General features: G+C 55.1%; 3 protein-coding genes across 14 annotated transcripts in view; 2 read left to right on the top strand and 1 right to left on the bottom strand.

Annotated features, from left to right (window-relative positions):
* The window catches only part of SRPK1 (SRSF protein kinase 1), a 28,330-nt gene extending 16,614 nt beyond the window's left edge, over nucleotides 1–11,716 (top strand). For 3 of the 4 annotated variants that reach the window (XM_040616710.1, XM_040616708.1, XM_040616709.1), the window contains 10 exons: nucleotides 276–382; nucleotides 1,076–1,241; nucleotides 2,263–2,288; nucleotides 2,780–2,993; nucleotides 3,282–3,707; nucleotides 5,125–5,225; nucleotides 6,134–6,241; nucleotides 7,644–7,713; nucleotides 8,260–8,352; nucleotides 9,232–11,716. In XM_040616710.1, the coding sequence (XP_040472644.1) occupies nucleotides 276–382; nucleotides 1,076–1,241; nucleotides 2,263–2,288; nucleotides 2,780–2,993; nucleotides 3,282–3,707; nucleotides 5,125–5,225; nucleotides 6,134–6,241; nucleotides 7,644–7,713; nucleotides 8,260–8,352; nucleotides 9,232–9,416 (1,496 nt within the window). In that variant the 3' untranslated portion in view covers nucleotides 9,417–11,716. The remainder of the gene's footprint in view (nucleotides 1–275; nucleotides 383–1,075; nucleotides 1,242–2,262; nucleotides 2,289–2,779; nucleotides 2,994–3,281; nucleotides 3,708–5,124; nucleotides 5,226–6,133; nucleotides 6,242–7,643; nucleotides 7,714–8,259; nucleotides 8,353–9,231) is intronic. The other variant, XR_005831291.1, reaches the window with a different exon arrangement.
* Nucleotides 11,717–12,601: 885 nt separating this feature from the next.
* Nucleotides 12,602–16,932, bottom strand: LHFPL5 (LHFPL tetraspan subfamily member 5). 2 transcript variants are annotated; one of them, XM_040616687.1, is made up of 5 exons: nucleotides 16,718–16,932; nucleotides 15,975–16,624; nucleotides 13,390–13,626; nucleotides 13,074–13,106; nucleotides 12,602–12,829 (listed from the first exon to the last, which is right to left on the bottom strand). In XM_040616687.1, exons 1-4 carry the CDS (start codon nucleotides 16,930–16,932, stop codon nucleotides 13,090–13,092), a joined length of 1,119 nt encoding a protein of 372 aa, XP_040472621.1. In that variant the 3' UTR covers nucleotides 12,602–12,829; nucleotides 13,074–13,089. The 2 variants fall into 2 exon arrangements, with proteins under 2 accessions (XP_040472621.1, XP_040472620.1); XM_040616686.1 differs by having other exon boundaries at nucleotides 15,975–16,932.
* Nucleotides 14,016–20,199, top strand: CLPS (colipase). 8 transcript variants are annotated; one of them, XM_040616692.1, is made up of 7 exons: nucleotides 14,016–15,067; nucleotides 15,578–15,700; nucleotides 17,368–17,458; nucleotides 18,567–18,755; nucleotides 18,874–19,047; nucleotides 19,638–19,760; nucleotides 19,836–20,199. In XM_040616692.1, the coding sequence occupies exons 2-7, from the start codon at nucleotides 15,621–15,623 to the stop codon at nucleotides 19,962–19,964; spliced, it is 786 nt and encodes a 261-aa protein (XP_040472626.1). In that variant the 5' UTR covers nucleotides 14,016–15,067; nucleotides 15,578–15,620; the 3' UTR covers nucleotides 19,965–20,199. The 8 variants fall into 8 exon arrangements, with proteins under 8 accessions (XP_040472626.1, XP_040472628.1, XP_040472624.1 ...); XM_040616694.1 differs by lacking the exon at nucleotides 14,016–15,067 and adding an exon at nucleotides 15,088–15,357 and having other exon boundaries at nucleotides 18,609–18,755; XM_040616690.1 differs by lacking the exon at nucleotides 14,016–15,067 and adding an exon at nucleotides 15,088–15,357.
* Nucleotides 20,200–27,346: the final 7,147 nt, after the last annotated feature.

The raw sequence follows: 27,346 nt of genomic DNA, 5'->3' as shown, positions 1-27,346 counted from the left end.
CTTGCTTGTGTAACTGGCTTCCACCCAAAGCAGGAGTTTGCTACTGTTGCCCTAACCAACTCCATTCCTTTGTATTTTAGGTTTGGGATAATGACACCGATGTGTGGGATAGGATGGTGCTGTTAAGGAAGGCAGCTTCTCTAAGCTGTGTCAGAAGGAAGAGGGTTTTTCACTATAAAGCGCTTAACTGGTATGGATTTCTTTTGATCCTCAGTCTTGGGAATTCAGGGCTCCTTGATTCAGGGTGTCCGCCTTTTTCCTTGACTGAGTTACAGATATCTGTATGGTGTTTGAAGTTCTAGGGCATCATCTCCTGAAGTGGATCATCAAGTCAAATTATCAGGGGCTTCCGCTCCCTTGCGTCAAAAAGATCATCAAACAGGTAAACCCTAGTTCTGACTGCACTGTTCCCCTGGACCCAGCGAGAACTCTTTCAATGATCTTTCTCAGATCCAAGAAAACAAAAGTTAGAAGTCAGTGATGTATCTCATGCAACGAAATCATTCTTGGGTTAATACTGCCTTTCTCTACTGCAAAAACTTTCTGCTACGGATATTTATTTTCTGACACTTAAACCATAATGGGAAGCTGGCTTTGCTTTTAACCTCTTCTTACCCTGGTTATTCTTCATAAGTGCAAGTTTTTTGTTTGTTTGTTTGTTTTTAATCAAGTCACAGTAAGTACAGCGCTCAGTGATGGGAAGAGCAAGAGAAACCTGTTCTTCCTGCTGGATGGTTGCCCAAGAAGAAACATTGTTCTGCGTGTGAGGTGGAGGGAAGGAGGAAAGCAGGGTTTTATTGTAGGGTATTAACTTGCCACAGTCAAAAAATCTAACCTTAACTTATGAGGGTAAAGAGACAATATTTTAAATTCATAGGTATAATCTGTATGCAAATCTATATTTTCTGGAACTGAGTAGTAACAACTGATCACATTAACTCTAATTTGTATTCTCAAACACTGAAGTCCTTTAGATTGACTAATTATCCTATGCAATTTTGCATTTTCCCTTCACTCTCAGCTTGCTTATTCTTTGCTTTTTCTAATGATTGATTTCCTTCTGTCCTGTCTGCAGGTTCTTCAGGGTCTGGATTACTTGCACACAAAATGTCGAATCATTCATACAGATATTAAACCTGAGAACATTCTTCTCTGCGTTAACGACCAGTATATCCGCAGGCTGGCTGCAGAAGCAACAGAGTGGCAGAGATCTGGGGCTCCCCCACCATCTGGCTCTGCAGGTGCTGCTTTTCCTGAAAATTGGTGCTATTTCCCCCCACACCCCCCAAATCATCACTAATCTCACTAGGGAAAACCACCTGAGTACAGTGGAACAATAATGCAAGTCAACTCTGAAAAGTCAAGTGTAGATTGTGACGTTAGTGATAAGTTGTAACTCAAAGATGATGGGGAAGGCAGTTGTTTATATAAGAAAAATGGAGGATACACACATGCTGGCACCTGCTTTTAAATCAGCTGCACTGGTAAAGTAGGGCAGTCTCCTATAGCACACTGCAGAAATGCTAATGCACTCAGTACAGTGCTGGAGTGAAGATGTGGTGAGGCACTTCTCACATTTTCTTCAGCAGTTAATTTCCTTTTGTTGCGTGGTGCTGGAAATGCGAACCTCTCAACAAGATGATTTACCTGGCGTCAGTTTGCAGAAGTTTGAAAGCCTTGTGGCAGAAATAGCTTCCTTCATGTGCTAACTGACCTAAAGATCTGAGAGCAAATTCTCTCTTGTTCCTAGTTCCTCATTTTCATCCTCAGAATATCCATCTGTACCAGTGTGTAGTTTTCAAGAACTACTGCAGTGTGTATTGGAAGGCTGTCTTGTTATCATCTGACAACACCAGCATTTAGCTGAGCCCGTCATAGCATAGCAGAGCTTAGGAAAGCTGCCTTAACTTTGGTATTTTAATGCTTTGGTTTGCATTTTGTGTTCTGTAAGATGTATAATACATGCAGTAAATGAAGCTGTACAGCAGGAAGTGTAAGTCTTTGATAATCAGTCAAGCAAGTCTGCTATGTGTGATTTTAATTATGTATTTATTTACTCATTTCATGTTTTTCTCGATTTTTTTATTTTTAATTATTCTGGCTGTACTTTTGTAGAGAAATAAGCCTTCAAAATAACATTTGCCAATATCTTTAAAATGCTGTTACCAAACCACACAGGAAAAAGCTTATCTTCAGATAAGAAGGCAGTTGCAGTTTCTTAATATGAACATACTAATTTCCTGATCTTCCTTTCCCTTTCAGTAAGCACTGCACCACAGCCAAAACCAGTAAGTGTAATAGCTTTTGTGCGTAAGTATATATCTACTTATAGTATCTACTGCATCGTAGTGCAGTCAGCATTAAGGGAAAGCAGCCTTATATCAGAAGGAAAAGTGTGATTTGTGTTTGTCATACATAGGCATGGGGTTCATGCTGTCTTGGAGATACAAGGAGTATTAGCTCATGTATCTCCAGAGTGCGTAGTCTTTTTGGTGGTCCCGAGATCTGTTGTGAAGGTGACTGTTGTCTGTGGCATCTGAGATCCTTCATTTGGCGAATGCTGTAGGTTTCTCAGATCAGGACAGATGTGCACTAGTAAGAGCCATAGACAACTGCTCCAAAAAACTTAATAACTGCTTTTCATTTTGGAGAACAGCTGTCTCTAGAGTTTTCATCCCAGACTGCTTCCTCAGCTCTTAAATAAATTAAAACTAGACATGTCTTGGAGCTACTGAAATACGAGATGCTAAGTCCAATTTCTCTGCTTGTTTATGTGTAGGCTGACAAAATGTCAAAGAATAAGAAGAAGAAGTTGAAAAAGAAGCAGAAACGGCAGGCTGAGTTGTTAGAGAAGCGAATGCAAGAGATAGAGGAAATGGAGAAGGAAGCAAGCCCAGGGCAGACACAGCCTGAAGAGGAAGAGGAAGCTCAGAGCCCTCTGGAAATGCTTATAAAAGTTAGTCCACCGGAGGAAAATGTCAGCAAAAAGACAGGTATGGACCTGAAGTATTGCTGAAGCAGCACAGCGTTGTCCTTTTACTCGTGCTGGCATGAGTAGAGTGAGCACCTTTAGCAGAGGTGGCCTGTTGTTATAACCTGTTTGCATTGCGCTCTACCAACCCAAAGAGGCTAGGCAGTTTCTTACTAACAAGCTGAATTAATGAATGATTGTGTTTGGTTACGTTTTGAGAACTGCCTACTTCCGAGGGCTCCCCTGAACAGCTTCAGCTATTACTCTGTTGAGATATATTCTGCTCTCTTCTTCTTTTCCCCCCTTCCAGCTGAAGTCGTTGTACAAGAGCCATCTGTTCTAATGGAAAGCAGCGTAGAAAAATGCGTACCAGAAATAAACTGCAACGGAGTGATACAAATGACGGACTTCCCAGACTCCGGCAATCAAGGGTCTGTGCGACTTGAGGATGACCTTCACAATGCCAATGACTGTGGCGATCACCCTCGTACGCAGAAGGAGAACTTCCATAGTTGTAATTACAGCCAGCGTAACGGTGAAGCGGAGAACAGGCCTCAAGAAGCAATGTCGGACTCGTTCGTGCCCTTAGTTTCGGAAGATTCCATGGTGTGTCAGCCCACCTCCAATGAAGAGCGATCTTTCAATGAGCAGGAGATTAACCATTTGCAAGAAAGCATCCGGACAGAGATACCGTCGGAGGACGAGAATGAGAATAATAGCCCGTCAGACAACAAAGGTATAAGAGGAGCCCTGGAAGAAAGGGCTCTGTTCTCCTTTGTGTGGGAGAGTTGTGTTACGACGCTTCGTCAGAGTATTAATAGAAACCTGAATTTTGTAGGCTGGAGTGATCAGAACCACCTGCCTGAGACTCTTCCTGCCAGGAGTAATTAACCTGACAGTCCTACTCTGAGACATACACTGTTTGTAGCTTCCAGTTACAGTTGTACCTGAGTTTTGACTATTGCATAATATCCCGCTTTTTGAAAGTACCTATACATCTGTTTTTCAGTATAGGAACTCGTTTGTATCAATTGTTGCACATGTGATTTGCATTAACAGTTAGAAATTAAGTCTACAAATTGTCACTGGCTGTTAAATTATGAGTTGAGTACTACTCAGCGTGTTCTGATAGTTTTATTTTCATCATGGGGCATGGGTAACTCCTCTCAGTTACTTGAGATGAGTAAATGCGTTTCCACAACTGGAAATGCAGCCATTCTAAAGCAAAGCTTATACTGTGTAGGGAAAAAAAAAAAAAGATGCCTTTGTTTAAATATGGTTTGTTTCAGGGAGAAAAAACTGGAAGTCTTGTAGTTTGGGAGAATGTAAGACAATCAATAGTTTAAACTGCAGTTTAAATGCATTCCAGTGTGTGTGTGTGTTAAAAACTTGAATCAATTGATAAACTTTCTGCTTGGAGGAGGGAGAAACTAACGTTTGTACTTCTTTTCTTAAAAAATCCTGTAGCATTTTTTGGCAGGGTATTGCTGGGGAGTTACATGGATGAAAAGTAGCCAGTGAGATTTAAAGATTTTGAAACCTGAACCGCATTTAGTTGAATGCACCTGCTAGATTACTAGGTGTATTTTGCTTCTCACAGCCCTCTCCCAAATTGCTTTAGACCTACAGCTGGATGTAATTTAGTGACTTGGTATTTTTGCTCTCTGCTGTGTCATTAAGGTTTTCTCAATGTATACTTTAGCTCTTGTAACTGTCTGTGTTGCAGCAGTGAGTGATGGCTCTGTCAAAAGATGCTATAATAGGTGAACTCTCTTTCAAAGATTTAGGAGGCACGTAATGGGCCCATTTCAAAGATTTTAGGAGGGTTGAGAGAGGCTTGTTTTGTTGCTGGCAATGCCCTTATTTAAAAAGCTTGGTTAGATATAGACAGACTGTTTAAGGCTGGGAAACAGTCACTAATTGCATATGCTTACTTGTCCTTCTGCTTTGTAACACCAGTCGGGTGTTAATGGTGGTATCTCTGCTGTTGGTAGCGCAGGCTGCTGGGTTTTATACCTAGGTTTCAGGGAGGGAAAAGTTCTGATCCATAAGCAAAACCCCTTCCTGGGTAGGGAGAGGGTGCTGGGATTTGGATGACAGATGGTGACACTGGCCATGTAGCTTTAATCAGCTGTTGTACATGTTGCCTCTAGGAAAATCAACTGCTGGGAATTTCCTTCTTAATCCTCTTGAGCCCAAGAATGCAGATAAGCTCAAAGTGAAGATAGCTGACCTAGGAAATGCCTGCTGGGTGGTAAGTTTACAATCTTTTCACATTGACTGTTTAAACCTGCTAATTCGTTCACAGTATGCCAAGATGGGAAAGGATCTGCAAAATAAATTCTTGGGCCTGCTTGGGAAAGTAGTGACAGTTTGAAGCTGTGTTTGGGGGGGGGAAGAGAGGGGAGTGGAGACTCCAACGTGGGATTTCAGCCTGTGTTCTGGGTGCCTCTCGCTGGTCATGACATCACTTCTAATAGGCCTGTGAATGGTATCACATATAATGTGTAGAAATCTCCATATGTGAAACTTCTGAAGGAGTCTGGCTCTCCTGGAGAGAGTGAGTTGCAAACAACCGCTCTGATGTGCTAGTTTTGTGGTTCGTTAGCTTGTCAAACCATTTCAGTGGATTCATGAGCACATGAAAGAGACTCAAGAGTTTTATTCTTTGATGGTTGTGCTGCTTTTAAAGGTTTGATGTTTCAAATAGAACAAGTGTCTGGTTTACTTGGCTTCTTAAATGGCAAAATACTTCCGATCTCATGGGAGAGATGAGGCTCAGGCTCAGAATTGCACACCAGGCTTGCAGCACCTGGCAGGGTGGTCTGTCTTACATTGGTCTTGCTTATCCGCTTGAAGGTAGCTGTGTCGTGGCCTGTCTGTCGTGATCGGAGAGGGTGCAGCTTCTGAAACAGTCCTTCCTTACTCTATTTTTGTGGCTTGCTTTTCTCTAAATTGCTGGACTGTTTTACTTAAGTAGGAGCGTCTCACGTAGAGCAGTTAAACAGTACTTGTAGGAATATAAGGATATATTTAATGAGGATGTAAAATTCAGATTAAATGTAACAGGAATGGCTTTGATCTACTCTGGCCTTCCAGGCTGTTGATTCTCCTCTTATAAGCAGTCTCATAACTGTTTAGTAAAACATTTCTTCTGTTTAGCACAAGCACTTCACTGAAGACATCCAGACAAGACAGTATCGATCCTTGGAGGTGTTGATAGGGTCAGGGTATAACACCCCTGCTGACATCTGGAGCACAGCGTGCATGGTGAGTGCAATCATCTGGGGGATTTTAAACTGTTTCTGTAGGGCTTTCGGGGCAACTCAGGTGCTGCACACTCTGGACTGCCAAGTTACTAGCCTGGCCTGGCAAAAAAAACTTTCAGGTGTTCAGCCAACTTACAGACTTGGTGAATACCATGCTTCCATACCAAAATTTTTGGGGAGTTTTGGGGTTTTTTTAGTTGGTGGGGGTTTTTTTGGTTTGGTTTTTGGGTTGGTTTTTTTTCTGTTTGCCACGTGTGGCTTTCCTTTTGAAAGTTTTGTTGTACAGCGCTGGCAGATTTCAAATATGATTGTACATTGTCGTCATGCTTTCTGGAAAAACAAGACAACTATGCAATTCTGAAGACAAAAATCTTTCTATATAAAGAGCCTTTCTGCTGCATTCAGCACTGTTTCACAGATACCTTCAGTATATTTTCATATTTTAATTGTATGCATGCTCTGCATGTTTGGAATCCTTTTATAATCTGAGTAATGCTGAGATGAGGCTGTAGCTGTTCCCGTAATAGCTGGCAAATGTAGAATATGAGGATTAAAAAAAAATAATCAAGTCTAGTCAGTTACTCAGTGTACCTCTTTGGTGTCTCCATTCTCTGTTTTCTACAAATCAGAGCTTGAGGTTTATATTTTAAACTTGGGAAATAGTGAGTAAAATAATTTCCGCTGTCTGGGAGAACAAGCTGAGATTTTGATGAATGTTGTGAAAGAGAATGCGGTAGGGTCATGCTGTCTCTGCAGAACGTGGGGCCAAAATGATACAGTGGTTACTCACGAGTCCTAATTTACTAGTTTGTCAACAGCAGTCCCTAAAAAAACCTAAGAATACAGAAAGTCAGAGGTACTGTTTTGAGTAAAAGTGAATATGTAATGGGTAAATGTCGTGGAATTTAGGAGCGGTGAGTTGAAATGAATAAAATGTTTTTCTCATTTAAAACATTTTTGTATCTACAGACAAATGTTCAGGGATTAACTGTTTGAAAAATGTCTCATCTGAAATCTGGGGAGAGGGGAGAATCTTTCTGAAAAACCCAAACAAACCCTAGAGTTTGGACATGACATCATTTTGCAAAATGCTGTTGAGGCAGAAGAGAGGCGAAGCGCATGAAACGCCTTAACTTTTTACAGTTTCACACAAGCGTACTGCATTACCCCGCGTTCCAGAATTCATCATAAGTATGTCTATGGTGTTGTTTAATGCAGTTGTTAAAACGTTGCAAAGTAATTGCACATCTTCAGATGGTAATGATGTACTGGAGTTTTGCAGGTTAATCTTCCAGCAGCTTTGCTTCTGGCCCACAGAGATATGCAAAAATCAATCTGCAGCACATCTGACGGTGTGCGAGATGTATTAAAGTGATTTAATGTGCTCATTTCTCTTTGTTTAGGCCTTTGAGTTAGCAACAGGAGATTATCTCTTTGAGCCTCATTCTGGGGAAGATTACTCACGGGATGAAGGTATGTTTGTCTAAGTCTCTTCCTTTTTTAAATGGGCCACGAAATACAGGTTGCTTCTTCAGGATGAGCCTTCTCTTATGAGTTAGCAATGCAAAGGCGCCTTCTTGCAAAAAGATTATTTACCCAACTTGGCACCAACTGTGCTCAAGCCTCTGCAGTAAAACACTGCAATAAAGTCCGTGTTCTTGTTCTGGTGTTTCCCATTCCTCTTACCGCTGGAGTCTGTCTTGCTTCTCAAACTGATCGTGCCTCAAATTGCCTTTACCTCTTTCCCCTTCCCCCTTGACTGGGGTCCCCAGCATAGGAAGGACATGGACCTGTCGGAATGGGTCCAGGAGAAGCCCCAAAAATTATGAGAGGACTGGGACCACCTCTGTTGGGAGGACAGGCTGAGGAGCTGGCGTTGTTCCACCTGGGAAGAGAAGGCTCTGGGGAGACCTTACTGTGGCTTGGCAGTACTGAAAGGGGGCTTATAAGAAAGACGGGGACAGGCAGTTGTCTTGTGAGGATGTGTCTCATTGTCTTTTTCTTTTGAAAAAAATGCAGATCACATTGCATTGATCATAGAACTTCTGGGGAAAATACCTCGCAAGCTCATTTTGGCAGGAAAATATTCCAAGGAGTTTTTCACCAAAAAAGGTAAAAGGAGACAAAGCAAATGTCACTTATCCCTTCATCCCCTGCCCCAAATACACAAGAGTACCTTGCTGGAAATACTAATTAACAATAGATGCTGGCAAAGATGCCTCTTAAAGCCTTTCATAAGACAAAGGAAAGACTTAATCAGTAGAACAGCAGCTAAATATAAGACGTTCTTGTCTTAACTGCTAAAAGTATCCTACATCCTAGTACTTGGCATCCTGGTGTAGATCAAATACACCAGGTAGAAAAACAAGTCTGAAGAAATACCCGCAGTACTGATTTGGCTTTATTTAGCTGATCTTTGTCAACTAGAGGTGTTGACTCACCTTTGAAGTTGTCTCTAGACAACTTTGTTCCATTTCTAGCATGCCAGTCACCTAAATAGTGCTTTGTATCCTGAGCCGTGTTGCTCAGGACACGTTATACCATTATCATAAAGCCCTGAATACCTCAGAAATGTACTGAGTCTCGAGAAGTTTTTGACCTAGTTTAATACTTCTTTATAAGACAAACGCGTTTTTGTTAGTAGTGTATTGCTTCCTCAAACATTGCTTCATGTATTCCAAAGTCAACGGCACAGTGTTTATCTGCCATGTCAACTTGTATAATTTGCTGGTATTGGATCAGAAATAGCAGGAGGGGAAAAAAAGCCTTCAAGGAAGTACATTTCTAGAACAGTCTTCAAAAGCAGATAGAAAAGGGGTTTTAGTTTGATTTTATTTCTTCCTTCAGCATGCCCTACCGTTTTATGCTCCCTGCAGCCGGCTACTCCGAACAGTTTCTGAATTCAGTCTGTCTTGTGTAGCTCTTCAGCCTATTTTATTCAGCTGCTCTGGTCCCGTGTCTTGCACTTAACCTGTCTGTCTTGGTTTCCAGGTGATCTGAAGCACATCACCAAACTGAAGCCGTGGGGCCTTTTTGAAGTCTTGGTGGAAAAATACGAGTGGTCCCAAGATGAGGCAGCTGCATTCACAGACTTCTTATTACCTATGTTGGAGCTGATCCCGGAGAAACGAGCTACAGCAGCAGAGTGTCTCAGGCACCCCTGGCTTAACTCCTAGAGGCTTCAGCCCGATGCCACAGCACTACACTCTGGTTTACAGCATAGCGTACACGCACCCAGCTGCCCCTTCCCAGATCTGTTTTTTCCCTTGTTCATTTTCCGTGTGAAGTTCTTCCTTCACGGCTTCCAAGATTTTAGATAAATCTAATCTGTTCTGCTGAGTTTGCTTGTGTGACTCGATGGGGACTCTCCTCAGCCAGTGGGCATCATCTGTGTTTTGCCTTGATTGGGCTTCGCCAAAGACTTAATTGACTAGAATATGAAGTTTTCCCTGAGTCTGCTCACTGTTACGCACCGTGTGTTACAGATGTGAGCTCGCCCTGTGCCCGCATAAGCTCTCTTAGCTAACCTTCAGCTCTCCTTTCTTCGTGGGGGGGGACGTGAAGATCTGAACGCCTCCTTATCTCCCTGACTCAGGAGTCGATTCCCTGCTGTTGATCCGGTAGCTAGCAATGGGGTGAGAAGTAACAGATGGCACCACGGTGGTGTTAGTTCCTTGTTAGAGCAAAGACCTCAAAATCCTCCATCATTTTCTAGACGTCTACTGTATTCTTTGCTTTCCGGTCACATAACTTTTCTTTAGTTCTAGTTGCTTAAATCTTTTGTAAAGAGCTATTTAAGCCTAGGGTTTAGTATCCTTAATTTCTTTCTCCGAAGTGCCCTGCCTTTACTTTTTCCTTCCCTGTGCCCAGATAGTCAGAATAGTTTCTGGACTCGGTGACATTTTCTACTTTAATGCCTGCAACTAAAAGGTGATAAGCAAAAGCTGGAACTGACGGGATGCACAGTCTTCAGCAGACTGACGGGTGCACCCTTTGGCTGCAGAGGCAGCCTTGTTACAGGCAACTCTTTTAACGTTTTAGTGAGCTGTTAAGTTTTTTGGTTCTTACCCCTTACTGGCACTTTCTTGCCTTGCTTGAAGCAGTTGCTGTGTCTGTGAGAGACTGGCTTTCACTGATGCAGTCTACTCTGGCTCTTAATTTTTGACCATTCTTCCCAGGAAAAGGGCGGCAGGGGCTGTATCACAGCCATGCTATAGCCCGTGACTTTCAAAATCAACACTTGAAGGCCCAGTGTACAGATTTCTTTTCCCTTGCTTCAGGTGCTGGCCTTCAGAAATAACTTCCCTGGAAGGGACTGCCTTTTATTTTCTGGGCCGTTAGCACAAGGAGAGCTAGCAGAAGTGGAAGAGAACTGACTTTTCCATGTAGATACTGGATTAGAAGCTGTTTCTAGAGTTACCCCAAATAAAAATGTTCTGTGGGGTTTCTACATAAACTTCTCAGAGGGGGTTGGATATAATGAGTAGATGGGTTAATTTTTAATTAAAAGTTAAATCACTGTGGCATTTGATAGTTTTATGATGGCTTCTTCTAGACTTGCACATCCTGTTACAGATGCAGTGCATCCTACTCTACTCTAAAGCGATATTTGGCAGCGCTGAGACTTCAGAGGCACTTCCTTACCCCGGACCAAACAGGCCTTTTGGATTCCTGGTGGCTCTCAGAGGACAGAAGTCGCTGCAGGAGCACGCTGGAGGCCACGCAGATGCTATCTGAGACGATGACGTTGCCAAAGCTGCCAAGACCGCTGTTAACATGTCACTCCTGTATGTGTGTTTGGAAATCCTGGTTCGTAAGGGTCGTTCCTTCATAACCCTTGGCGTCATTTAATCCACTTGAAAAAAGTTTCTCTGGTCCAGTGCCTGATTGGGCTTATTAATGCAAATCCTGCTGCATGTTCTTTTAGGGGTAGATCAGGTTCTCTCTGCATATAATCTAAAATTAAAGGAAGGTAACATACCAAGAGTTTTAAACTGCTGATTTGACTTTTTTTTCCCCCCTTTCATCTGGAGTTTTCCAGTTGCGTGTCACTTCCATCCCTGCAGACAGGACTGGGTTCCAAAATACCTACTGTCTACATACTGTGAAGATATATTAGCAGGGCAAAACCAATTTCTGTTGTCTTGAAAGCTCACCCGGTCCTGTGCGCTTGAGGCTGGCTGATGAAAACTTTTCCTAGAAGGGGTCTGTCTGCACGCTTCGACTCTGAGAGCTCCTTCCCTTCCCTCTGCCTCCCGAGTGGAGGAGGAGGTTGTGACCATGATGGCCAAGGCTAGAGTCAGCTTGTCAGTTGAAGACCTGGAGAAGGAGCTGTCAGGATTCAGTCTTGTACCGTGTGCTCATCCACTTGGGGTTTGTTAAAATTTCCAAATTGCCGTAAAGTGCTCACACTAAAGGATTTGTACTTGCTGTGTCAGTCTAAAACCTGAAGGAAAATACATTTTTATTCTTTCTACTTGGGTGCTTTGTCTTTTTTTCTTTGTGAAAGCCGTACAATAAACAGATTATTTAATAACTGAGCCCTATTCCTTATATATTCCCTCTGTAAGTCTGTTCTTTCTGAGCTAGTGGCCCATTGATTCCATTTTCTTTGCTAGTGAGCACTGGGATCTCCAGAATGAGACACAGGGAGATGGTGCAGCTGAAGATTTTGCTGTTGGTATTGTGATGTATTTTAAAAAGGGGAGAAGAGTAGTCAATAGTAGGACAAATCTGCTGGAATTTTTCTGTTCTAAAAGATGTTCTCAAAGTCTGTTGTGCGTCTGCTGTGTTAACAACCTCGCAAAAAGTGTTTGGGGAGCATAAAACTGGACGGTGCTTGTTAGAACTGAATTGAATGTGCTGCGGGAACCCAGAAAATTAGAGCCCAGTAGAGATGAAAAATGGTAACACAGGCTAATTTGGGGGTTTTGTGACCAGGTAAGAGCCGGACAGGATGACGTGCTGCTTTGTCTTCTGCAGAAGTGTGCCAAAGGCTGCTGCAGATGGGTGTTGGATGTGATGAGGAATGATGGCTCCGGGGGATTAATTCTGTGGTGGAGCGTGCTGCTGCCTGGCCCCATCTGCCGCAGTCTGCGGGTACCGGTACAGGGCTGCTGTGGCCCTGCTTCTGTTCCTCCCCCTTGAAAAATGCCCTTTTTCCAAGGTTGTGTTTGGTTATTGTTGCCCGGAGTGGAAAGCTGAGTCATGGCTTTGCTGGGAATTGGCTGTGTCATGGTGTCTTAAAGGACAAGGGCAGTCAGGGATGTGGCAGAGGACGTCCCCTGCCCCAAGGAGACTAGCACAAAATCCAAAACACTAACACTTTTTTTTTTATTATTCAGAAGTAATTTCCTTGAAAGAAGATGTACAAACCCAAGAAGCAGCAAATCGCTATCCCTCCCCTTCCCCTCCCCCCAAAAAATCCTGTGTCCACTTTGGGCTATTTCTATCCAATAAACTCGGTGCGAGCTGACGGTGGCCCCTTTGGTGAACGGTTGTAGAAAATCCACAGAAGTTGGTAAGTGTAAAGTTCCTGGAAAAGTCACTTTAAAGTGAAGGGCTGATGGAGGAAGAGCTCTCAGTGATCCTGAGAACAGAAAGAATAGGTCAGATGTTACCAAATAGAGTGTGACTTCCAATTTTAAGCTTTTTTTTTTTTTTTTGGTCACTTGGCAAGGATTTGTTTTTCGATTTTCTGGAGGCAAAGTGAAGTATTTCCCCTTTAATCACAAAAAAAAAGGGGGGGGACTATAGCACCAAAATTTATAGTCAGTCCTTCAGTAATTAAAATCTAACGTGTGCTGGGAAGAATCACCATGGGCATCACTTACGTGGTGATCAGCTCTGTCAGTCCTCACCCTCTTCTGTAAAACAAAAAGATAATTTCAGTGTTAATAGCGTATGGTGGAAAGCTGAGGATGCAGGTGTGTTTTCTAGGTTTATTTTCAAAAAGGGATAAAAAAATAAATAATTAAAAACAGGATGGGGAGAAAGCCCCAGGTGTGTGAGATGCAGCCCGGCTCAGTTTGGCATCTGTGGCCAACGCCAGCTCTCCTGCTCTCCCGCTGGAGGAAGCCACCGTCTTCCCAAATGACACGAATCCGTTGGCAGGTGGAGAGGCCCTGCAGCAGCCCTAGGTGCTTTTACCTGTATTTTCCACTTTAAAATCAGATGGGAGGAGGTTGTCCTGCCGGTTCCCCAACACGAAGGCCAGGAAGGAGAGGATGAGGGCGTCGAGGATGCCGATGATGCAGAGGATGTATGCCCAGCGCACAGTGCAGGCGCCCAGCGTGTACTTGTCCGTCTTGTCCCCACACATGCGTTTCACCTCGCTCGAGTCCCAGCCGTCGGGGTAGATCAGGCAGCCGATCATCAGCCCGGTAGCTGCGGGGAGAGGGAGATGTTACAGCGGCTGCGAGCTACCGAGCCCGGCTGGCGTGCGGAGATGGGGAGCGGAGGAGCACGGCCACACCGTGCTGCAAAGGGATAAACCACCACGGGCCGGCTAACCAGGCTTGGAGCAGCCCTGTGGTTGCCCATCACGCATGGGCTCAGCTCCGCTCCCATGGCGGAGCAGAATGCGGCACGCTGCCTGCCCACCGGCTCAGGGCAAGGCTCCCAGTCAAGGACATGCTGCGGCAGCATCTCCATCCTTGCGTTGCCCAGGCAACATCTCTCCTGCCTCCGCATCCCGGGCCACGTGGCTCCAAAGAAATATTTTCTCCAAGCAAAACCGGAATGGGTGCAGCCTGCGCGAGGTGGAGACCCTCACCGGCACCCCGCGCGTAGCTGGATTTTGGCACGTGGTAGAGCTGCCATCGGCCGCAGCTTTGCCAACAGATTATTCTGCTTGTTCAGCTGTGGTGGTTCCAGCCCGCCGGCAGCCACCAGCTCCTCCCGCAGTATTCCAGCCCCGGCACACGCAGCCAGGTCCCCGGCACAGCGCCTGTGCGGCTTTGCTGCGGGAGCTGCACCAGGCTCAGCACCAGCTGCCCAAGGGCTGAAGCTGCCAAGCAGCTCCCGTCCCAAAATCTCCAAAGTGCTTTTCCTTCCACACACACCCAGAGAAACCGCTGCGTTTGCTGGATGAGAAGAATGACGGGGCTGGGGAGGGAGAAGAGCCCAGCTCATCCACGAGGCTTTGGGATGTGACTCACGGAGGCTCTTCGCATCTTCCGCTGTTACGGGAGTCACTGGTCCTTCACGTGTTCTCGTGCGGGTGTGAAGCCCTGAAACACCCCCGTGGTGGGAGCCCTGGACAAGCACACGCATGTCCCTGCCCATCTTGGACGTCGCAGCCTCCTGCAGCAGCAGCAAGATGCTCCCTGCCCCACGCCGGTGCCTTTTCTCCATCTCTGGGTGCTCGGTCGACCAGAAAACACTCTGGGGCAGCTGCCTTGTGCTTTGTCCGTGGTTTTTTCCCCTTGGCTTGGGGATGGGAGAGCAGCAAGGCCAGCGGGCAGCCTCCTACGTCTGCAGGGAGCATTTCTCTTCGTTGAGGAGCAGCTGGTTTCTCCTGTATTTAATTACTCTTCGCTGTAGCTAAGGAAGAGGAGGGGCGCACAGAAATGGGGGAAGCCGGGAAGGAATCACTTCTCCCGTGAAAACACACCCTGGTGCAAAGGCCAGAAGATGGATCCTCTTGTCGCCTGCCCCCTCTGTACAATAACTCCCAGAAATGCAGCAGCACCTGCCCAGTGGCAGCTCAAAAGCTCCCGAGAGCCCGTTTGAGGTGGAGAAAGTGGGCTGCTGGGGATGGGTCAGGCTCATCCGTGGGGCTGGAGCTGCCGGCGCTGGGTTTCTCTCCCCCATCCAGCACAAAATCGTACGTACAAGCCCCAGATACGACAGCAAAGCCTTTCCCTGCTCTGCTCCCTGGGGAGGCTGAGCTGCCCCAAGCCTCTTATCTAAATCTTTGCTTGAGCCCCGCTGCTTTAGCTGGGAACTGGAGCAACCCCGATGCCGTAGCTGTCCTCCCAGGGGGTGTCAGCCGGGGGGTCCCTGCCGGGGGGGCACCCGGGGGCTGCGGCTGGTGCCGGCATGAATGATTCAGGAGCAGCAAAGGGCTGGGTTGGGTTTCAGCTGAGGCTTCGACTGCAGGAGCTGGGTTACCGGGTATCTCGGGTGTCTCGCAGTGTTGGGGGAGGGATGGGGAAGGCTGGAGATGTGCAGGGATGAGCAGAGAAACAGGAGAATGTGGGTGATGGTACCAAGTGCTACTACGGTCAGTCCCGTCCTCCTGTTCTACCTCCCCAGTACATCATGCGCTGGGCTCAGGGAGTTACCAAAATCACCCAGCAATTGTAATCACTGTCTCCCTGCCTCGTTCCCACAGGATCCCGAACGCGGCAGGGAGCCCCGTGCCCCGGCCCTGCGGCATGCGGTGCTCTTGGACCGATGCTCTGAAGCTGCACCGTGGGGCTGAGCAGGAGCGATGGCCAGAGGAAACCTCCCCCAGGTAAGCGGGGACGGGCCGTGGCTGGGCTGTTGGTGCCGCGTGGTGCAGCAGCAGCAGCAGTGCACGGGGGAGAGCGTCGCCAACGTGCAGCGAGTCCGCTGGGTCTCAGCTGCTCCAACAAGGCTTTGCTTACTGCCAGCTCCCCACTGGTAACCAGTAAGGGGGAGCAAATGGGACACAGAGGTTATGCTGGTGCCCCTTGCCTGGCCAGCCCCCGCATGGTGGAGTCAACAGGGGGGCAGAGAGGGGGAAGCAGCCCCTGGGCCCCGCTCACCTGCTGCCAGCTGCATCCAGGCACAGACTTTATAGACGGTGGCTGCGTTGCAGAAGAAGAAGAGGCTGAAGCAGAGGATGGTGCCGATGATGAGGAAGGTGGAGACGCCTACGAAGAACATGGCAGTTTTGAAGGCGCTGGAGGGGATGGTGCCGAAGTCGAGGGGGCTGCCCTTGCAGATGAGCTCGCCGGTCAGCGCGTTGCCGATGCAGTAGGAGAAGAGGCCGAAGTAGCCGGCCTGCGGCGTGTCGATGCTGTCGCCGATCCAGTAGGGCTGGATGAAGGTCACCACCATCAGGATGGAGAAGCAGAGCGTGAAGAGGGCCCAGAGCACCCCCATGGCCCGCGCGTTCCGCACGTAGTTGGTGTGGTAGATCCGCGCCGCCTCCTGCGCCGGCAGCAGCTTGGGCATGGCGGGGGCACCGGCCCGGGACCCCCGGACCCCCGACCCCCGGTACCGGCCCCGCGCCTCGCCCCGCCCCGCCCCGCCCCGGAGCGGCGGCCCCGCCCGCCCCGGTAACGAAGGAGCCGGGGAGGGACCCGGGAGGAGCCCGCGCGACCCCCCCGCCGCTGGGGTGGGAGCGGGAGGAGCCGGGCGGAGCGGCTCGGGGTGGGACCTGGAATCCTGGGATGTGCCCCCGGGATGGGACCTGTGTCCTCGGGATGGGACCCCGGGATGTGCCCCCGGGATGGGACCTGCCCGCCTCGGGATGGGACCCCGGGATGTGCCGCCGGGACGGGACCTGCCCGCCTCGGGATGGGACCCCGGGACGGGACCTGTGTCCTCGGGATGAGACCCCGTGATGTGCCGCCGGGGTGGGACCTGTGTCCTCGGGATGGGACCCCGGGACGGGACCTGCGCCCGCGGGATGGGATCCCGGGATGTGCCGCCAGGATGGGACCTGCCCGCCCCGGGATGAGACCTGTATCCTCGGGATGGGGTCCCGGGATGGGACATGGGCCCCCGGGATGTGCCCCCGGGATGGGACCTGCCCGCCTCGGGATGGGACCCCGAGATGTACCTCCGGGGTGGGACCTGTGTCCTCGGGATGGGACCCCGGGATGGGACCTGCGCCCCTGCTATGTGCCTCTGAGTTGTGCCGCCAGGATGGGACCTGCCCACCCCGGGATGGGACCTGTGTCCTCGGGATGGGACCCCGGGATGTGCCCCTGGGATGGGACCTGCCCGCCTCGGGATGGAATCCCGGGATGTGCCGCCGGGATGGGACTTGCCCCCCCGGAATGGGACCTGTATCCTCGGGATGGGACCTGCACCCCCGGTATGTGCCTCTGAGTTGTGCCTCCAGGATGGGACCTATGCTCCCGGGATGTGCCTCTGGGATGGGACCTGTACCCCCAGGACACACCCCTGGGATGCACCCTGTGTCCTCAGGATGCACCCCTGGGATGGGACCTGTGTCCTCAAGATAAGCCTCTGGGATGGACCCTCTGTCTCCGGAATGTGCCGCAGGGATGCACCCCTGGTATGTGTCCCAAGGGTATGCCCTCTATCCCGGGGATGCTCCCTGGGGATGCACCCTGTGTCCCCACCGCGAGCCCTAGGACGCACCCTGGGACGTGCCCAGTGCCTGTGGGATGAGGCCCGTGTGGGATCTGCCCTGGGATGTGCCCTGTGCCCCTGAGCTGTGCTCCGGGATGCACCCTGTGCCCTCTGGGCATCGCTGTGTGCCCCGGGATGTGCCGTGCATCCCCAGGACATGTGTCAGGATGTGCCTGCGCTGCACCGTGCACTTGGATGTGTTCCAAGATGTCCCCAGGGTGCACCTCGGGATGCTCCCCAGGATGTGTCATGTGCCTCAGGATGTGTCCCAGATGCTGTGCCACCTCAGCTGTGCCCCTCCGCCCTCCCAGCTGGTATCACCAGGGTCTTCCCCCCCTGGAGTAGGGTGCATGGGGTACAGCATCATTGGCGTGGGGGGCTGCGTGCCCCTGGACCCCCCTGTCAGCTCTAGGGCTGGCTGGGGCTGCAGGCAGGGAGGGGACTGTCCCCACAACCCCGCTGCAGAAAGGGACATGGCTCATCCTGCTGCCAGCTGAGCCTGGGCAGCCCCAGAGGGACCCAACGTGCTGTGGGCGCTCACAGCCACCTCGGGGCTGTTCTCCAGGAGCCACATCTGCCCCACATCCCGGGGGACCACAGCGGCTCCGCTCCCGCCGACGGGCCTGGGTGCCATGTGCCAGCATGACGGTCACCCCGCAGCCAGCGCCAGCCTCAGCGTCACCCCCGCGGGCGCCGAAGGCCAGGGCTGCCGGGGCGTTAATCATTGCCAAGGGCAGCCGGGCTGCCGCGGGTGAGAGAAGCCAGGCCGTTCCCAGGGCTGCTCTCCTTTCATCCCCCGCATCCCCCGAGCACCGAGACACAGAGGGAATAGGTGGCAGGGCAGGGTGAGGTGGTGGCCCATGGGCTGGGGACACCAGCAGGCTCCGGAGTGCCGAGCGAGGCCGGCGGGATGCTGGCAGGGGGGTGGGCTTGCTCCTGCCACACTTCGGGCTTTCTCAAGTGGGTTTCTTGGTGTCTGTGGTCATGACGTTGGAGCGATGGAGGATGTGGGGGTGGGCGCTTTCCCGCAGAGCACAGCTCCCGTGCCACCGGCTCTTGCTTTGCCCGTGAAGCTGTCAGCAATGCCCAGCAAGGAGGGTGTCTCGGGGACCCCCAGCTCCATGGCTGCCCACAGCCAGGGTGAAGGAGAGGAGGGAGGAGGGAAAAGCACAGGAGCACCATCGCTTTGTGTTCGCTTCAGCCGAAGGAGCCGCCAAAGGGCGGGTTGACATGGCTGGCACGGGGCGGACGGGGCCTGGCAGGGTGGGCATTGCTGTTTCCCTGCCCCACGCGGGGCGTCGAGGCGCTGCCCCGGTGCCACGGGTTGGGCTGTGATAGGAGCAGCCACATCAGCTGATGGAGACGCCTGCTATAAAGCACCCGCCGGCCCGTGGCCGGGACACGAGCGAGCCCACCGTGGCCATGGCGCTGCCCCCCTGCCTGCTCCTGGCCCTGCTGCTGCTGGCCCCGGCTCTGCCCGCGCCCCACAAGCGGGGGCTCATCTTCAACTTGGTAAGGGGGACGCTCGCCCCGTCTTTGCCACAGCTGGGGGGATGCCCCAAGTGGTGCGATGGGGGGTGCAGCGCGTCGGGGGGTTGCAGGGGTCTGCGGCAGCAGCTCCGTGGGGCAGCCCCAAGGGGGTGCAAAGTTTACGGGGGCTGCAGAAACGGAGGCAGGCGGGGATGGTGTGCTGGGTTTTCTGGGGCTGAGGGGTCTCGGAGCCAGGGACAGCAGCTGCGTAAAGGCATGGAAAAGCCTGGAAGCGGGATGAGACTGAAGGGCTCAGCTGCCTGTGCCAACCAGGACCCCCTCCCTGGGGGGGGTCGCAGGGAATGGGGCAGGGGGGATGCTATCCCTGCGGTGTCTCAGCCCTATTCCCATGAGCCCAGCAGAAAACAGCGCTTCGGCGGGCGGTATTTTGGGCCAAACCGAGGAAACGCTGCAGGGTGGGAGGCTCAAGCGTGCCCGCAGCGGTGCTAAGCCCCAGCCGAAAGGCACAGCTGGTGCCCCACACCCACCCAAGCCCCCCGGGCCCAGGGCTGGGTGGGGGGAGGGTAAGGGGGGGATGGAGAGGGACCGCTGACACCCACCTCGCGGCGCAGGACACCGGGGAGCTGTGCTTGCAGAGCGCCCAGTGCAAGAGCGGCTGCTGCCACCGGACCGGTGGCCTGAGCCTGGCCCGATGCGCACCGAAGGCGGCCGAGTTCCAGGAGTGCTCCCCGAAGGTACGTGCTCCCCTACTCCTGGGGGGGGTCCGGCGGCACGTCCCCCATGCTGCACCCTGCCTTGGTTCCCCACAGAGCCTCTATGGCGTCTACTACAAGTGTCCCTGCGAGAGCGGCTTGACCTGCGACACCGATAGGACCATCGTGGGTTCCATCACCAACAGTGACTTCGGCACCTGCAAGGACCCCCGGGCCCTCTACTAGCTGTGGTGAAGAGACCCCCCCGGTGCCCCCCCCCTGCTGCTCCTGCCTCCCTGCCTTTCCCCCTCCCCAGGGATGCCTGGACTGCCTGCACTGCCCTGGATGCAGGAAGGTCAAGTAAAGAGCATCTGCCGAGCCGCAAGCCGGCGTTTTCACTCGATGCATCATCCCTCCGTGCCAGGATGGGGCAGCAGGGCCAGAAGGTCCCAGAAAAAGCTGCAGGGACGCGATGGCTTTACCTATATGTGTGTGTGCGTCATATGCAATTGTACAGTAACCTGGGCCAGGCCAGCAGCCAGCCACGGGGGGAGCTCTGTGTGTGGGGAGTGTCAGCAAAGGGGGTGCAGGGGAGGGGAAGATGCAGCAGCCCCAGAATCTGAGGGAGGGGGGGGGAATCGCAGGGGCCCCTTCTGTGGCACCTCCACCAGCATCCCCTAGAGCAGCTTCTCCAGCTGCGCGAGGTGGGAGCTTTGGGATTTGGGATGGACCTGGGGCGAGGGGATGCTGGGACCCCCCAGCAAGGGGGCAAATCCCCTTAACCCTGCCCCTAGGCTGCAGGCGGTGGGGGGTGATGCCCAGCTTGGAGCCAGGGTTTTGGGCATGGGGAGGGGGTGCAGCCGTGCTGCAGGGGGGTGAGGAAGAGGAGGCAGCCGCCTGGCAGAGCTGGGGGGGCAGCAGGAGCCAAGTGGGTCGCTGGAGGGGGGATTCTATGTGTTCCTATCCCTGGGGGTAGGACGAGCACCAGGAACCCACAGTGCTGCTCCCCACCACCCCAAGCACCCCACGGTACCTCTGCACTGTGGGGGGGCCGTGAGGGGGCCATGGGGGGCCAGAGGCCATACCTGGCTGCTGAGGATGCCCTGCAGGAAATTTTCTTTCCTGGACAAGGGTGACCAGCAGCTTGAGGACCTGTACCTGCAGAAACACTGGGGACACGGCTAGGAGGGTGGCACAGCCGGGGGGTCCCCATCGGGGGGGGTGACACGGGGGGCAGTGTGGGGACAGAGCACCCCTGCAAGCTGGGCTTGGCAGAGCTGCAAGAGGGGGAAACGCTGACTTGGATTTTAATTTTAGATTTGTGGTGGGTGGCGAAGCCTTGAGGGTCTCGGTCTCCTTGGGGTGGTCCTGGCAGGAGGCCACCAGGTCCATGTCCCCATGGCTGCAGGATGAGGCCTGGGTGAAGGAGGAGATGGGGATGGGGACAGGGACAGCAGCCCCTCTGCTGCAGCAGACAGGCCCCCCAGGCAGAGGGGGCAAGGGACACGGGGCAGGGGACATGGGGTCTCTCCCTGGCCTCACTGTCTGCACGGCATCCTCAGCCCCACACGCCAGTGGGGAGCATCCTGGAGAGGCTGGCATCACCCAGGTCGTATACTGGGGATACTGGGAGCCCTGCCTGCCCAGGGCCAGCCCCACCCAGGGCTTTGTGTCCTTGGCGTGGGCAGGATGCGGCCGAGGTCCTGGCTCCAGCTGTGCCAGCACCAGCAGAGGGCAGGCATGCCGTGCCCGCAGCCTGGGACCCCCCCAGCCCTGGGGACCCCCAGCCTCCCAGGGACCCCCCAACCTCAGGGGCAGCTCAGCCTTGGGCGGGGGGGCTGAAATGCACTTTGCCCCTCAGCCCTGACACCCTTGAGCCCTGCTTTGGGGGTCACCCCCTCACCGGAGGAGGGGGATATGGGGGGGGGGTGGCAGCGTGGCCCAACTGTTGGTGTATACGATGGGCATTTTGGGGCGTCCCCATTTTTAGGGTGTCCTTACGTTGGTAGGAGGAGGATGGGAGCACTGGAGGGTGGGATGGAGGTGGCTGTGCTGGGGCGGGGGGGGGGCACACATGAATGCCCCCCCCCCCATCTCAGCCCTATATTTACTGGTGAAGCGGCAGCTTTATTTTGGCAGCTCTGGGCTGGTAAATATTGGCTTAAACCGAAAACCAGACGCCTGACTCACGGCGCCTTAACAAACACAGGAAGGGGCCCCCCGCGTGTGTGGGGTGCTGCCAGCCCCGGGGACGGGGCCCCTACCCCAGGGGGGGGGCACCCTGAGCTGGGAGGGGGCCTGTGAGCAGAGCATCCTTGTGCCGGCAGATTTTGATGCAGCGAGGACCCCTGGGGCGGGGGCGGGGGGGGGGGGCGGGGTGGCACACACAGGGATGCACCCCCCTCGCTGGGGACATTACTTCACCCTGGGCAACGGAGAGGTGCAAGGATTGGGGTGCCCCTTGCGCCCCCCCCCCCCCGTTTTCCTCCAGGTCCCCCCCGCCTTGGTTAAAAAGCAATGAGGACTATGAGGCTGAAGGGGCATTGCAGGGGGGGGGCACCCCAAGCGTGCCCCCCCCCCCCCCCCAGTCTCACCCCATCCCCAGGGTTGCACCCCACTTGGCACGGCAGCAGTGTAACCCCGTCCCTGGCTGCTGGGGTGACCCTGGTGTCCCCCTCTGCGCCCTGTTTGGAGCTGGGGGGGGGGGACACACAAGGAGTATGCCCTCCCCCCGGGAGACCTTGCCTTGCTCTGGGGAGTAGAGGGGGTGCAAGCATTGGGGTGCCCCTTCCTCCCCCCAGCTTCGCACACGGCCCCCCCCTCACTCAGAAAGCAACAACGAGGAGTACGAAGCTGGGGGGGGGGGGGGGGAGGCGCTCCAGCCCCCCCCAGTCTCACCCCATCACCAGGCTCGCACCCCACTTTGCACCCCCCTCCCCACCTGCTCACCCACCGGGTGCCCCCAGCGTGTCCCCCGTACCCCGGGCTGGGGGGGGCAGATGGTTGCTCCCCCCCCCCCCCCCCCCCCCCCCCCCCCCCCCGCCGGGGCTGTTTTTGCCAGGAGGGTACAGGATGTTCTCGAACAGCCGCGCTCCCTCTCCCCAGCCCCCCCTCCCCCCCCCCCCCCCGCTCCCCCCCCTTTCCGCCAGCCCTCGGCCTTCACCTCTTCTCCTCCGCGCTGCTTTAACCCTTTTTTCTGCCAAACGCCGCCTGTTCCGCTCATTAATTAATTTCCAATTTCACCAAAGATGCGGTGATGCTCCAGCGCCCATCCCGGGGAGCCCCCGCACCCCCAACTCACCACGCTCCCCTCCGGACCATCACAAGCTGGGGCTGCAGGGGGGGTCTCCAGTGGGGTGCCCCCCGGTGCAGACACCCCCTCCCACAGCAAAGACACCCCCCCAGCACCCTGCCAAAACCCCCAAAGTGATGGGGGTCCCAGGGAGGGGGGGGGGGGGGGGGGGGGGCTCCTGCAGCCTTCGCCCTGTGGGCAGGGGGGGGGCCGCCAGCCCAGGGGGTGCAAATATTTTGGGGTGGGGGGGATGAGCTGCCCTGGCCCCACAGCTTGGGGCAGCGATTTTGGGGGGCAGACCCCAGATACAGCCTGACCCCCCACCCCCCCCCAGTCTGCTGCAGACTAGTGTCATGCAGAGGCCTGATCCTGCAGCGGGGTTGGGGGGGTCCTGTGGGGTTTGGGTTGGAGGGTGCTGGGGGGGGCCTGTGCTTGGTGCTGTGGCAATGAACCCGAGGGGCTGCCTGGAGGTGTTTGGGGGTGCCCAGAGGTGTTTGGGGGTGCCCAGAGGCATGGGGGGGGGGGGGGGGGCTGCCCGCTTGGTTTTGGGGCAGTGTTTTATTTTTCTCCCTCCGGATAACTTTGCCCCCCCCCAGGTGCCGGGGTATGGCAGGGTGGGAGCAGCAGGGATGAGGCACGGGGTGACACCCCAGCCAGCACCGGGGGGCTTGGGGACCCCCAAATCCCCAGGGAGACACCCCAGTCCGCTCCCAGCATCCCAGCCCGGCGTGGGATGCGCAGCCTGTGCCTGCAGCAGCGACACCCCCCCCCCCCCAGCAAGTCCAAGTTGGGGGCACAACAGGGTGCAGACCCCCCCCCTCACCCCCCAGGGATGCGGGGGCCTGATCCTGTGACTCCCCTGTGGGTTTCCCTACTTCTGGGCCAGGTCTGCCCCATCCTGGGGAGCTGATTTCGGGATGGAGCTGGCCAGAAGCCGTTCTCCAAGCTCTCGCTGGAGGAAAAGCAACCTTTCTAGCAACAACAAAAAAAAAAAAAAAAAAAAAAAAAAAAAAAAAAAAAAAAAATTCATGAAAAGCTCTGGTTTGCCTCTTCTTGCCAAAACCAATTGTTGAAGATTTTTCCCGGCCTCGCTGGCTTTGCCGGGGGGAACAATGTCAGACGCTCCTGTTTTTCCGCTCTGATGTTTTTCCCCAGGGTTGGAAGCTGGGAAGGACCCGGCGGCAAAGCAAAACCTGGGGGGGGGGTGTGTCCCCATCCCGGGGGGGGTGTCCCCATCCCTAGGGGGGGGTCCCCATCCCTCCTCCATCCTCGGGGCTGGCTTTGCGCTGAAAGCATGGCCAGAGGGGGGGGGGGGGGTGGGTCCCTCGAGGATGCTCCCCCCGCCCAGCGCTGAGGACTGGCCCAGCTCAGGGCAGTAGTGGAGGTTACAAGGGGGACATGGGGACACAGAGGTGGCCCGGGGGGGGGGGGCGGGGGGGCGGTACATCCAGGCACCCCAGGCTTCTCCATGACCCTCTCCTGGTGCTTTCCAGTACGGCACAAGTGGAAAAATCCTCGGGATGAATTATTTGCGCTGGTGGAGGAATTAATTAGCCCAAGGCGGGATATGGGGGGGCTGGGGGGGGGCTGGGGGTGGTGTCAGCCCAGGGACAGCTCGGGGCGGGGTGCTTGGGGATGGTGCGGTTTGCGAGGGGGGGGGGACTCCCCCCCGGCTGAGTATTTTTAGTATTAATTTCCCCGAAATGGTGGTAAGCTGGGCTGGGGGAGTGGGCCAGCCCCGGGGGGGGGAGGGATGCTGGGAGGGGGATGCTGGAGTGGTGCTGGGGGTACGGTATGGGGATGCTGGAAGGGGTGTCGGGGGGATGCTGGGGGGGTGTGATGGGGGGATGCCAGGGGTGGTACTGGGGGGGATGCCAGGGTGGTACTAGGGGGATGCTGGGGGGGGATGCTGGGGGGGATGCCAGGGGTGGTACCGGGGGGTGCTGGGGGGATGCTGGGGGGGGATGCTGGGGGAGATGCCAGGGGTGGTACTGGGGGTGCTGGGGGGATGCTGGGGGGGATGCCAGGGGTGGTACTGGGGGTGCTGGGGGGATGCTGGGGGGGATGCCAGGGGTGGTACTGGGGGTGCTGGGGGGATGCTGGGGGGGATGCCAGGGGTGGTACCGGGGGGGTGCTGGGGGGCAATGATGCTGGTGGCCACACAGTTCTGCCCCAGCCAGTGGGACTGAGCAGGGGCCACCCCATTCTGCGGGTCTTGCCAGCAGCGGGGAGGGGGTTTCCTGCCTTCATGCCCGGAGGCAGTGGGCAGCCCCCCACCTCCCCAAACAGCCCCCTGCCAGCAGCTCCCCCAAGCAGCCCCCCTGAACAGTCCAGTCCCCCCCAGGCACCCCTCTGGCAGCCCCCCCGGCAGCTCCCCCTCAGGCAGCCCCCCCAGACACCCTCTAGTCCCCTCCTCAGGCAGCCCCCACCCCACCCCATCCCCCCTAGGAAGCCCCTCCCCAGATCCCCCCCAGGCAGCCCCCCCCCAACCACTGTCCCCTTAGCACAGACACCCCCTAGCCCCCCTCCCAGGCAACCCCTCCCAGGCAGTCCTCCCAGCCCCCCCCCAAGCTGTGTCCCCCCGGCAACGCCTCCCCCCAGACACCCCCTAGTCCACCCCCCAAGGCAGCCCCCCCCAGACACCCCGTAGTCGTCCTTCCCAGTGTCCCCCCAAGCAGTGTCCCCCCGCAGCCCCCCGAGGCAGCCCCCCCCCGCCCCCCCCAAGGCAGTCCCCCCAGACACCCCCCAGTCCCCCCATCAAGGCGATCCCCCCAGCCCCCCCCCGCGGCCCCCCCGCAGCCTCCCGCGGCACCTCCCCCCGCCCCCCTCAAGGCATTCCCCCCAGACACCTCCGGCAGCCCCCCGAGGCAGCCCCCCCGGCCCCCCGCAGCCCCCCGGGGCAGTCCCCCAGCCCCCCCCGCAGCCCCCCAAGGCATTCCTCCCAGACACCTCCCAGTCCCCCCTCCCGGGGCAGCCCCCGCGGCCCCCCGCAGCCCCCGAGGCAGTGCCCCCAGCCCCCTCCCAAGACACCCCGCCCTGCCAGCCCCGTCCCCGCCCCCCCGCGCCCCCAGCCCCCCCAGGCAGCTCCCCCCCCGCCCGGCCGCGCTGTCCCGGCCCCCCCCGCCCCGGTGCTGAGTCAGGCTGTTCCCTGCGCTGCGGCGGCCGGGACATCGCGTCCCCACGCCGGGCCCTGGCACCGCGCCCGCCCGCCGGGTCGGGGCTGCGCCGGGCTGCGGCTCCCTGCCCTGCCGGGGCTCGGCCGGGACCGGGGGGGGTGTCCTGGGACCGGGATTGGCGGGGGGGGGGGCTGCATCCTTAGCCCTGTCCTCAGCCACGTGTTGCGCGTCTCCCTGCCGGGATCCCCCGCCCCCCGGGGCTCCCCGGGCACCCGCCAAGCATCAGGACACCCTGACAGAAGTGGGTCCCCCCCCGGGGGCGCCCCTCCCCCCCGGGGGTATCCCCCCCCAGGGTGTTTTTGGGGTGCAGACCCCTCCCAGCAGAAGCATCCCGATCGCCTGGCACGGCATCCCTGGGGGTTCTGCACCCCTGCAGCAAACGCAAGGGTGCCAGCTCGCACCCTGACAGCCCATCGCGGCCGGGTGGGGGGTCCCTGCCGCCCCTTGCCACCCACCCGCCCCGGCGGAGGCTGGTACACTGCGTTACGTCCAGGCCGGAATGTACTTTGTGTTAGAAGTGGCCCCCGGCCAGGACGGCGAAGCCGGACTTTATTTATCCTCCCCACTCCGGCCCCGCTGCATCCTGCCCTCGCCTGTGGGGGGGCTGGATCGCTGGCAGGGCTTGGGGGGACCCTCAGCACTGCCCACCCCCTCCCCCCCCCCCCCATATTCAGCCAGAGGGGTCAGGGGTTTTCCCCCTTTTCCCCTGGGAGGGAATAATATGGAAAAATATTTCCACCCTTTCAGCTGGTAAAAGCCATCCCTGGGGTGCGGGGGGGAAGTGGCGTGGGGTGGGGACCCCAGGATGGACCCAGCTGCTCCGGCAGGAGCTTCCCTGCCTGCTTCCAGGAGGATTTTTGTAAAGGAGGCCAGTGTTTGGAGCACAACCCGGAAATTTATGGATTGGAAATGCGTGGGGAAAGGGCCAGCCCCAGGCACGCTGGGGGACGGGGCAGGATCAGGCCAGGGATGGAGCTGGGGGGATGCTTTGGCTCCTTGGCTGGGAAAAATTCCTTGCAGGAGCAGTGGATCCCAGCACAGAGCGGGGATCGAAGCCAGAGGAGGGACCACCCTGGGCTGGATCCGGCTGCTTGACAGCCAGCATCCCTCCTGTGGCCTCTCCGGTAGGAAGATTGGGGGGGGGGGGGGGGGGGGGGGGG

Source organism: Falco naumanni, chromosome 17 (assembly GCF_017639655.2).
Source record: "Falco naumanni isolate bFalNau1 chromosome 17, bFalNau1.pat, whole genome shotgun sequence".
Lineage (NCBI taxonomy): Eukaryota > Metazoa > Chordata > Aves > Falconiformes > Falconidae > Falco > Falco naumanni.
Note: the sequence above shows the minus strand (reverse complement) of the source record. Positions and strands in the feature narration are given on the sequence as shown.

Coding starts and splice junctions, on each gene's coding strand:
- CLPS (XM_040616689.1), top strand. CDS start 17,150: ATGGGACCTGCCCGCCTCGGGATGGAATCCCGGGATGTGCCGCCGGGA. Junction 17,459..18,566: donor GCCGCAGGGATGCACCCCTG/GTATGTGTCCCA, acceptor GCTTTCCCGCAG/AGCACAGCTCCCGTGCCACC. Junction 18,756..18,873: donor GCCGAAGGAGCCGCCAAAGG/GCGGGTTGACAT, acceptor GGGCTGTGATAG/GAGCAGCCACATCAGCTGAT.
- LHFPL5 (XM_040616686.1), bottom strand. CDS start 16,932: ATGTCCCATCCCGGGACCCCATCCCGAGGATACAGGTCTCATCCCGGG. Junction 13,627..15,974: donor CTGGATGCAGCTGGCAGCAG/GTGAGCGGGGCC, acceptor CTCTCCCCGCAG/CTACCGGGCTGATGATCGGC.